At 42.4% G+C, this 11,981-nt stretch overlaps 1 protein-coding gene across 1 annotated transcript in view; it reads left to right on the top strand.

Moving 5' to 3' along the window:
- LOC121289362 (complement component C8 alpha chain-like) overlaps positions 1–3,039 on the top strand; it is a 71,862-nt gene extending 68,823 nt beyond the window's left edge. The window contains exons 10-11 of the mRNA XM_041208733.1: positions 1,758–1,980; positions 2,891–3,039. Coding sequence (XP_041064667.1) covers positions 1,758–1,980; positions 2,891–3,039 — 372 coding nt within the window. The remainder of the gene's footprint in view (positions 1–1,757; positions 1,981–2,890) is intronic.
- The last annotated feature ends 8,942 nt before the right edge of the window (positions 3,040–11,981 follow it).

Raw genomic sequence — 11,981 nt, forward strand, 5'->3', positions numbered from 1 at the left:
TTTGACTCATGGTGAGTTAGAGATTTTATAAGGACATTTATAAGTGTTGCAGGCCCAAGTGACAATCTTAGACTGGTTGTCAGCATAATTCTTAGCATGCTGAGGGTTATTGTGTTGTCCCATCCGTTGTTCGCAATGGGCAAAGTACAGACCGTATCCAACCAGCCCATGCTTGCGAAACTCAAAGCACAGTGTCCAACATTAGAAATGATTCCGCAATTTTGCAACATTTGCTAAATAATCCGCAATGTGCTAAGAATTATGCTGAAAACCAATTTAAGATTATCAGTTGGGCACGCAGTGTGGCACATTTGCGTGTACTGGAAGCTACATATATTAATACACAGGGCCCTGTTCTTTGCAGACAGAAAGAACATGTACACACATTGCACCTGATTCAGCTGAACACAATAAGTGACAGCCATTTGCTGGTTCATTCCTCTGGGTAATGCCTTGAGCAATCAGAGTCAAGCTGCCTGGTTTAAATTTTAATCAATGCTTAGCAGTTAACTGTCAGTACAATCACTGGTGCATTCTCCATGGCAATGCCTCTACCAATCAGAGTCCACTTACCAATCAATCAGCACCCTCTTCTCATACAATATAAACTTGTTGTCTTCCCTTACATTGTATTCTTGCAAATTGCCCTGATGACTGCAAAATGAAAAGCTTCGACAAAATGTCTCTTTTTTTCAGCTACTTTGTAGTCATCCCAAGATTGTGAAACACTGGAAGGTGGAAGTTAAGGTTTTGAGGTTCCAAGAGCACTGGATAGGGAGGTTCTGGGAATACGGAACCATGTCCCTGAATCTAGGATCACTGGAAACTGGGACCTGTGTTCTGGACCAATGGAGCTGGTTCTGGGATCATTGGAAATGCAGCCTGAAGTTTTTGAGGACCAAGGTGGGGGTTCCTGGGATCTAGGAATGGGAAGAAAGTCTGGGAATGGGAACCCTGGAATCCAACCAGACAATGGATGGGGTTGTGGAACGTGGAGGGCAGAATCTGAAAGCATTAAGGGTTGTTGGGATATAACAGTATTGGAGGGAGTTGGGTTTAGCATCCTTAAAAAGAAAAGAAGACTTGCATTTATATAATAGCTTTCACAAACACAGGATGCCCCAAAGCATTTTACAGCATACAATAAAGTGAACGAGAGAATACTATTTCTTCTGATTAAGAAGTCAGTAACAAAAGAAAAGCAATTTAAAACTTAAAAAGAGGGTGAGGAAAGAGGCTAGGGGAAATTTCTTTGCACAAGGAATTTATGGAGCATGGAATTCTTTTCAATGGTAAATGCTTGAGGCTGGGACTACTGAATCATTTAAAAAATTAAGTGCATCTTTGAAGCAGAAGATGATAATATAGTGATAATTGGGAAATAGCATGGCAGTTAGATTGCTCTAGTGAAGATCTCACAAAGAATGGCAAATGGCAAATAGATTTGTTTTGGTGCTGTAAACTTATTGTGTTTTATAGTAAAATGAGAGAGGCCACTCCAAAATACTCAAAAGATATGATAACAATCATCAATTTGAAATTAATGACAATTTTACATTCAAAGAATCGTATTATGTAGACGATAAAAGTACAAGTTGCTTTTAATAGATCTGATTCTAACTGGTCTTAATTCAGTATGATTTAGCAACCACTTTTGCATTAATAGACAAATCAATAGCAAGATAAATTAATGACTAAAGAATCTGACTTTTGCTTTTGGATTAACTCTAAACTCCAAGTTTTTTTTTATACTCCAGGTCATGCCAGTTTATGATTTGGTGGCCAGAAGTAATCTTCACTCTATTGAAATCAAGCGACAAAATTTAAAAAGAGCAATGGAAGAGTACTTGGCAGAGTTTCATCCCTGCAGGTGCTCTGTGTGCTATAATAATGGAAAAGCAGTTCTTATAAACAATGTCTGTACCTGTGAATGTCTGCCTGGTTATGAAGGGAAAGCATGCCAGGAAACTAAACGAAAGGGTAAGAAATTGTGACAGCTATTATGAGAATCCATGTGGTAGGGATCCATTTTACTGTTTAAAACTTAACCCTGGTGTACCACTACCACAGACCTTATATTTTATCCTTTTGTACAAATACAGTGATTTTAATCCCTTTGGATGTTTGCTTTGTGCTACTTATTTAATTTCTGCTTTAACTTCTGTTATCTATCAGAATCTATCTGGAATAATCTGAATGGTGCTACTTCAAATTTCTTTCAAAAATAACCTTTCATCTAATTCTGACTCTTTGGATTCAGTATTCCAAACTTGTCTTTGAAGTTTTCTCATGGCTCTTATACAGGGGGGGACATGTAATGGCACAGCTTGATGCTCACCACGGAAATATATTACTGGCTGGGTAGCCTTGAGAATAATGGGAAATGTAATAAATTGAATGACAGATTGGGTTTGACCCTTATAATTTTGTGGCTGAGTTTATTTGCCTGCCTGCTGTTGAACTCCGTAGACTTCAAACAGCATATGGACATTGTGGCCAGCCATAATATTCTGTAATATTCATAGTTCAGTCCAATTTTTTAAATATCAAATCTGAATTTGAGTGCCAAATAGTTGGAGGGAGAGTGCATCTCTCTGATTTTGTTCTGTAGTTAACCATAGGTTATTTTGATGATATAATGCTTAATCTATTTTTATTTATTTTAACCATTTCAGATAGTAATAGTTTAGATATAGTTAGTGTATTCCAGGCAAAAAAAGTTGCTCATGTTTGGGGAGATATTGAGCTCAATTATTCTTTGCTAGGCAGTTTAAAATGATCTTACTATCATTGGTCTTGTAGTTTTGTAAGTATAGAATTGTCAGTCTGAAATTAATTGTACTTAATTGATTTGGAGAATATTTCACCAATATACATTTCACTTTCATAGGGCCCACTAATGGAGATTGGGGCTGTTGGTCGGGATGGACACCATGCCAAAATGGTTTGAAACAGCGGACACGAAACTGTAATCATCCACCTCCTAAAGACGGTGGTGCCACATGCCTTGGAAAGAACACACAAACCCAGTATTGTTAAATAAAGTGTACCCCCAGCATTTTGGCTATCTGCTTTCACAGACAAAATGTATCTGCTCTCTTACTGCCTATAATCAGCATGTTTGAATGGAAAGATGTGTCTTTTCTTACCCTTGGAGTGTCCATTCCAATTAAATAATTCAGCAGCAAACTTTCGTGAGTTTAACATACAGAAAGTTATTTATTCTCAGACACTTACCCCGAACTAACACATCACACACTTGGTCTCATACATGTATGCATGCGCATATGCACACACATGCACATGCACATGCATATAAAAAGATTGGACACAGATAAAGATAGTGCACTTTTAGAGATTATGGTTACTTCAATCTATGATTTACGATTTTTGGTCTCCCATGTGGCAGGCCAAAGGTGTCTTGAGTGGATTTGATAATATCAAAGTTGAACATATGAGCATACGAATTAGGAGCAGAAGTAGGCCACTTGGCCCCTCAGGCCTGCTCCGCCATTCAATAAGATCATGGCTGATCTGAATGTAATCTCAACCCCGCATTCATGCCTACCCTCGATAACCTTTCACCTTCTTGTTAATCAAGAATATATCTAGCTCTGCCTTAAAAATATTCAAAGACTCTGCTTCCACTGCCTTTTGAGACAGTTCCTAAGACTCACAACCCTCTGAGAGAAAAAAATTATCTATATCTCTGTCTTAAATGAGCGAGCCCTTATTTTTAAACAGTGACCCCTAATTCTAGATTCTCCCACAAGAGGAAAAATCCCCTCCACATCCAACGGTCAAGGCCCCTCAGGATCTTAAAAGTTTCAATTAAGTCACCTCTTACTCTTCTAAATTCCAGTGGTTACAAGCCTACCCTGTCCAACCTTTCCTCATAAGACAATCTGCCCATTCCTGGTAGTCTATTGAGGGTTTTGTAAAGTGAATGGTTCAAAGCAAGCTACGAGGTTTTTTGTGGTCGAATATTTAGAAGGTTGGTTCTCAGGTGAACTTTGAAACTAGAACAGGTGAAGTATTTTGGCTGCTATATGACTTGCAGCTAGTTTCAGAGTCTGGCTCCCAGCCTGGCTGATAAATGATGGCTCCCATGAACCTGCTGGGTCCTGTGGTAATAAAGGTGCAGTCCCTGATCATGCTTCAATCACATGGGTTAACAGTTCTGAGGCAAAACCAGTCTGGTTTGGATTGGGGAGGCTGTTGTGATACAATGGGAAGTTGATAGTGGCCATTGAGTTTTGATCTGTCCTTTTGTCCAGTATGAAACATGGACACAATGCCATGATAAAGAAAAGCAAAACAGTGAATTGCATCTGGAAATTGGACTTGAAAAATAAGGTCTGCATTTTTAAAAACGCACACAAGCCACTGGCTGGAACGCTGCAGTGTGACTCCGTAAGAGGTAATGGAACACCACCCTGTTGCCAGACAAGGTACTTCTAAAGACATCCAGAAACTAATTGCTCCCTCTGGGAGACACAATGGGACATAATGGGAGATGAGTATCGCCTCATCGAGAAATCCTATGATCAATGCCCAGATAGATTTGTGAATTCGCTTCCCACTTGGAATATACAAAGAAGGGGTTAAGAATGAGCTGAAAAGCTTCCCCGGAGTCTGTCTATTGGTGGGTGTTCTGAACAGAGCAAGTGCTAGAAGTTTGACAGAAGTAACAGCATACACAGGACCCCTACAAATCACCATTTTGTAGCATCCCTATTTCTCTCCATCTCTACCGAATTCAACAGTACTGGAACCTCGAAACCAACTCTCCCTCTCTACCAGAGTCAACTCCACTGGAACCTCGAATCTGACTATTCATCTACCAGAGTCAACTCTACTGGAACCTCGAATCTGACTATTCATCTACCAGAGTCAATTCTACTGGAATCTCGAATTGCAACAACCACAACACTCAATCACCTACTCCCCAAGAGCTAAGAACTGTTTGGCATACCTTTTTATATATAATATATATATTCACTTACTTCAAGCTAAATTCTTACTTTTAACCTGTATTACCATATATGCATCTGTTTTATTCTTTCTTTCCTTTAGTAGTTAATAAACTTACCTTTAACTCAAGAAAGTCTGATCAAATTTGCTCCTTCAAAACCAGAACGATTGGGTTTGGAGAAAGCTATATGTGAAAGTGATCCATTTTAGATTAAATCTTGTTGCGACCAGCAAAAGGGGGTGAGCTAAATAAATACAGGGAGCCAGTTCACCTCTCCTCATCCAGAGGGATGGTTTGGGGGTATCCCAGCCAAACGGTGAGAAATTGAGGGGCCTCGCCTGGATCAACAACTTTCTGGAGCCTCATCTGGGGTGCATCATAACAAATTGGAGTGTTTGTCCAGGATTTGAAAGTATTGGGGGCTCGGAGACTGGAATATTCTTTTCCACAGACAAATTAGAGTGGGGAAAGTATGCTGTCCTTTTGAAATCAATTTTTTTGAAACTGCAAAATGACTTTCTTGAGTCTGTATAACTGAAGTGTTAAAATGTCAGTTTTTGATGCCAGTACCTCTCTAGCAGAAGCAGAAGCAGTTACTTCTGAGGATCTAAAAGCTCTGTTCCTCAAACAGTTAAAAAACAGTTTAGGATTAGAATTTTGGCCAAAAACCAGAAAACCTGAAATTTTAAAAGGGGTAGCCAATGGTCTACAGGTGGAAACTGAGGACGATGAAGTGGATAACATCGCAGTAGAGAGATTAAAATTGGAGAAGTGGAAATTAGAATTTCAGGACAGAGAAAAAGGAAGGCAATTTCAGGAAAGGGCAAGAAGGGAAGAGGGAGAATCTCAGGTGAGAGAAAATAGAGAGGAAAGGGAGATTCAACTAAAATAGCTTGAACTGAGGAGCAGGTATCACGCTGGGTCCCTTGAAGACACCGGTAGCTCAGATTTAAGAGTTGAATCAACCCTCTTACTCATCTAATCCCTAAGTTTGATGAAGCAGAGGTGGAAGCCTTCATTATATCTTTTGAGTGGTTAGCACAGCAGTTAAAGTGGCTATTCCACCAGTGGTCCCTATTACTGCAGAGTAAGCTTTCAGGGAAGGCTCACAAGGTTTATTTCCTCCTGCCTGAAGAAAGTATCACTGACTATGAGGCAGTAAAAAGGGCTATATTAAGTGCATACCAGTTAGCGCCAGAGTCATGCCATCAGAAATTTCGTACTCTCAGGAAACAGCCTGACCAGGCATATCTGGAATTTGAAAGGCTTAAGCACTTGCTTTTGACCAGTAGGTGTGGGCACTTAAAACAGAAGCCACTTACGAAAGCCTCTGTGAAATAATTCTCCATGAGGAGTTTAAAAACTCCCTACCCTTTCCAGTAAGAAGACACCTAGAGGAGCAGGTGGTCACAGGAGTCAGGCAGGCAGCCACGCTAGCCAACAATTATGAGTTGATCCACAAACCCTTGTTCCAGAAGAGGCCCTCCCCTAGTTACCCCCAACCAACTGGGAAGGATTTGTGGGGGGGCGGGAGAGTGATAGTAAACTGAGCACCCATGGGAGAGAGGGAAATTCTGTGGGTCCCCCTCAGGACAGAAAGAGCGGTGCTGAAATTAAAAGAAGTCTATGTGTTTCATAGACTCATAGACATTTACAGCACAGAAGGAGGCCATTCGGCCCATCATGTCCACGCCGATCAACAAAGATCTGACTACACTAATTCCATTTTTCAGCTCTTGGCCCATAGCCCTGGAGGCTATGGCAACGTAAATGAATATCTAAATACTTCTTAAATGTTATGAGAGTTTCTGACTCAACCACCCTTTCAGGCAGTGAGTTCCAGACTCCTACCACTTCCTGGGTGATAAATTTACTCCTCCCCACTTAGCCTTCTACCTTTTACCTTGAATCTATATCCCCTGGTTATTGACCCCTCTACTGAAGGAAAAAATGCCTTTCTATCCACCCTATCTATGCCCCTCATAATCTTATGCACCTCTATCAGGCCGTCTTTCAATCTTCACTGCTCCAAGCAAAACAACCCCAGCCTATCCAATCTTTCCTCATAGCTTAGACCCCCCAGCTCTGGCAGCATCCTGGTAAATCTCCTCTGTACCTTCTCCAGTGCAATCACATCCTTCCTATAATGCAGTGACCAGAGCTGCACGCAGTACTTCAGTTGTGGCCTAACCAGCATTTTATACAGTTCCAGCATAACCTCCCTATTCTTGTATACTATGCCTCTGCTAATAAAGGCAAGTATCCTTTTTGTTAGGGGAAAATTAAAAATGCTAAAAGAGAACACTATAAGAATTTACAGAAGAACACTTAAAATCTCCAGGCAGACATGACTGCTAAGCATATTAAGAGTTGACAATTACCAGCTGAACATTGCACAGCCTTGAGAGTCAGGCTGAAGTTGCAAGCAGGACATAAAATAGATTAGGTACACTATCCTCTCACATGGGGAAGGGGCAGATGGTTTTAGCTTAGATATGGGAAGACATACAATGGACAAAGAGGGGGCTTTGATGAAACACGAACAGTCTTGAGCTGTTAGAACTAAGGTCTTTGCATATGTGTTTTAATTTTGATTGGATAATATAATTATCTCTACAGCCTTTAGAATAATTGGTTAGCAAAATCACATGTTTATGCACTCAATAGGGTAGAGTTAGCATGAGACCAGTGTGTCGGTTACCGATTGCATGTATTCAAATGTACTCAAATGTATTATGATAAGAAAAAGTGCAAAAGTAATGAAATGTAGTCAGTCTGGGAGCTGGGTCTTCATTCTTAGGAATGATTGCGGCTCCCTTGCATATGATTGAATAAAACCAGTTGAAGGAAGCCTGAGTCTCTGTGGTCGATGTGTGATCGGGGTTTGTAATTTCTCCTCTTCAACTGGCCTATGTGGTAGTTGCTGGATTGGAGGGAGTACCTTCTTCACTTTTTTAACCTTATCTATCTGCCCTGCTACCTTCACGGATCTGTGGATATGCACGCCAAGGACCCTCTGATCTTCAGTACTTTCCAGGACCCGACCATTCATTGTGTAAGCCTTGCCTTGTTAGCCCTCCCAAGTGCATTGCCTCACACTTTGCTGGGATGAATTTCATTTGCCAATGCTCTGGCCACCTAACCAGTCCATTGATATCCTCCTGCAGTTTACAGCTATTCTCCTCACTATTTACCACCCCATCAATTTTCCTGTCATCCGTGAACTCCTTGATCATATCCCTTACATTTAAGTCCAAATCATTTACGTACAACGCAAACAGTAAAGGCCCCAGCACTTAGCCCTGCGGAACCCCACTGGAAACAGACTTCCAGTCACAGAAACATTCCTTTACCATCACCCTCTGCTTCCTGCTGCTCAGCCAATTTTGGATCCAATGTGCCACTTTGCCTTGGACCCCATGGGCTCTTACTTTCTTGACCAGTCTGCCAAGAGGGACCTTATCAAAAGCCTTGCTAAAGTCCACGTAGACCACATCAAATGCATTACCCTCATCAACACTCCTGGTTACCTCCTCAAAAGACTCGATCAAATTTGTCAAACATGACCTTCCCTTAAAAAATCCATGCTGACTATCCCTGATTAATCCGTGTCTCTCCAAGTACAGACATAGTCTGTCCCTCAGAATTCTTTCTAGTAACTTCCCCACCACTAAAGTTAGACTGACTGACCTGTAATTTCCTGGTCTATCCCTTCTCTTTTTAATAATGGGACAACATTAGCTGTCCTCCAATCCTCTGGCACCTCATCTGTGGCCAGAGAGGATTTGAAAATTACTGCCGGGGCCCTTGTTATCTCTTGCCTTGCCTCCTTCAACAGCCTGGGATACATCTCATGCAGGCTTGCGGATTTATCCACTTTTAAGGCCGCTAAACCCGCTAGTACCTCCTCTCTCCCTATGTTAATTTCCTCTAATATTTCACAGTCCTCCAGCCTGATGTCTATAACTGCATCGTCCTTTTCCATTATGAAGACCGACACAAAGTATTCATTGAGAACTTTACCCACGTCTTCCGGGTCCACACACAAATTGCCTCTATTTTCCCTCCTCTTTTCCTAGTTATTCTCTTGCTCTTTATATATTTTTAAAAAAACCCTTTGGTTTGTCCTTTATTCTACCCACTAATGCTTTTTCATGCACTATTTGAGCTTTCCTAATTTCCTTTTTAAGTTCCCCCTGCACTTTTCAAACTCCTCTAGGGACTCTGCCATCTTGAGCCCTCAGTATCTGCCATAAGCTTCTCTTTTTTTCTTAATCCTAACTGTTACGTTCCTTGACATCCAGGGTTCTCTGGACTTGGTCCCGCCCTTTGTCTTTATGGGAACATATTTTCCCTCTGCTCTCACTATTTCCTCCTTGAATGCCTCCAACTGCTGTGACACAGTTTTATCTGCAAGTAGCTGCTCCAAGTCCATTTGGGCCAAATCGTATCTCATCTTAGTAAAATTAGCCTTTCCCCAGTTTAGAACTTTTAGTCCTGGCCCAACCTTATCCTTTTCCATAACTATCCTAAATCAAACTGAGTTATGGTCACTATGTCCAAAAAGCTTCCCTAGAGTTCCTAAAATGTAATAAAGTGTCCAAAGGTGCTTCACAGAAACATTATAAAGCAAAATGTGATACTGAACTACTTAAGGCAATTTGGGTCCCTATGAAATGCAATGCTAACATCGAAATTTTGAGCAATTAAAGACCATTTGACCCAAAATGTACCATTGTTTTAGTCTTTATTACAGCTTTCTGATTTTTCCCTTTACGAGAAGATGGTGGTGTAGTGGTATTGTCACTGGACTAGTAATCCAGAAGCCCAGGTTAATACTCTGGGGGCTTGGATTCAAATCCCATGATAGCAGCTGGTGGAATTCTGATACATTTGGAATTTTAAGCTAGTAAAATTTTAACTTGGAAGGTAGGGCACGTCCGGGTCAACTGCTGGAGGTTATGGGAAAAACCAGTGGGATTTATCGGGGCACATACACACTGTGCGGAGAATGGGAGTCAGTCAGTAAGCATGGCAGACCAGGCTATGGCGCTGACTGTGGCTGCGAATCCCTCTAGGGCACTCCTGAGAGGTTAAACGAATCCCTGAGGGTTACTGGAATTTGTATCTGAAGGAAGGGTGACCACATTTCCTCAGCGTGAGGTGAGTAAGTCTGTAGTAATACTGAGGGATACAGACTCTGCTGCTGGGAAAAAGCATGACCTTCCAACCAGAGAGTGCCATAAGTGCCAAGGTGCTGGTAAAGGGGATTGAAGGAGGGTACATACCTATTCCCTTATATCAAGTACATCTGGAATGAGAGCTGGTATCAGGGCCAGTGACCATGGGAGTTGTCCCCAGTTTTTCTGTGGGTAGGGTTGGTCTGTTCCTCAGCAATGACTTGGCGGGATCAAAGTTAATAGCATCCCCAGTGGTCTCAGAGAAGCCCATCGAGGTCAAAGAGACTGAATAGCTACAGGAGAAAGTGCCTGGCATTTTCCTTGACTGTGTGATAACCCAGCTTATGGCCCTACAAGCTGCAACAGAGGAAACTGGAGTGGCATTGCAGACAGAAGACCCTCTGGTCTGGTTATCTGAAATCTTTTTTGGGAATCTAGAAGATCCTAAGGAGGTGATAAATAAATTTTCCTTGATAGTGGCTCAGCAAGCTGACCCACAGTTAAAAACATTAGCTCAGACTGTTCACAGTGAGGCCGGGCAGAAGCAGTTCCTGAATGCTATTACATTAAAAAGGAGGTGCTAAAGATGAAATGGAGACCCCCTCACAGACCTGCAAAGGAGCAGTGGACAGTGATCCACCAGGTGGTAATTCCACCGTGGGGAAATCTTGCGGCTAGCTCATGAAATTCCGAATGCTGGGCATGTCGGTATACGCACAGTCCAAAACAGCATCAGCCAGTATTTTTACTGGCTACACCTCCACAGGGGTGTAGTAAGGTTTTGCAGAACCTGCCACATGTGCCAGGTTGTGGGAAAACCCCAGCCTGCAATACAATCTGCACCTATGATTCCCATGCCGGCTTTTGGGGAACCGTTCAGCAAGGTGTTAGTGGACTGTGTGGGGATCCTATCCAAAACTAAAGGGGGCCACAGGTGTACCCTTACCATCATGGATGTGGCTACCTGTGTTTTCCAAGAGGCAGTTTCCCTGAGAACCATGCCTGCTAAAACAATGGTAGGGAATTGACCCAATTCTTTACCAGGTATGGTTTACCCACTGAGATCCAGTCAGATCAGGGCTCAAATCTTACGTCCAAGATATTCCAGGAAGTCATGGGTAACCTGGGTGTGACCCAACTGAAGTCTTCAGCGTATCACCCACAGTCCCGGGAGCACTAGAATGGTACCACCAGACCTTAAGAACAGTGATCAGGGCATACTGCCACGAGTACTCCCATGACTGGATAAAGGATTGGGTTTCCATCTGTTCGCTGCCAGGGACTCACCCAATAAGTTCAGGTTTACTCCAGGTTTACACCGTTTGAATTGCCTTACAGGCACCAAGTGCGAAGGCCTCTGAAACTAATCAAGGAGAGGTTTTTAGAGCAGGAGGAGGAGCTCTCCAGAAGCTGCTCATGAGATCCTGCGAGATGGCCCGAGAGCACTTGAAAACCTCCCAGACAACTATGATAAACAGGCCGACAGACATGCCAAGTCCCAAAACTTTCAGCCAAGAAGCTACATGTTAGTGCTCCTACCAATACCAGGTGAACCCTTACAGGCCCGGTTCAGTGGCCCGTACAGAGTAGTAAAGGAACTTGGGGAAGTGAACTATCTAATTGAGACCCCAGATTTGGGGATAAAGCCAAAGGTTGTGTCATGTCAACATGATAAAGCGATATCACACAGCCGAGAAGGGGACAAGCAAGAAGTGGTCTGTCCCAATGTCACCAAGCTGGAGGAGTGGGGTAGCAGTGGGGACGAACTGGAGGGAGATATGGGTGAGGCCCACATTGAACCCCCCCACTACCCGGCTGACCAATAC

This window comes from Carcharodon carcharias, chromosome 16 (assembly GCF_017639515.1).
Source record: "Carcharodon carcharias isolate sCarCar2 chromosome 16, sCarCar2.pri, whole genome shotgun sequence".
Lineage (NCBI taxonomy): Eukaryota > Metazoa > Chordata > Chondrichthyes > Lamniformes > Lamnidae > Carcharodon > Carcharodon carcharias.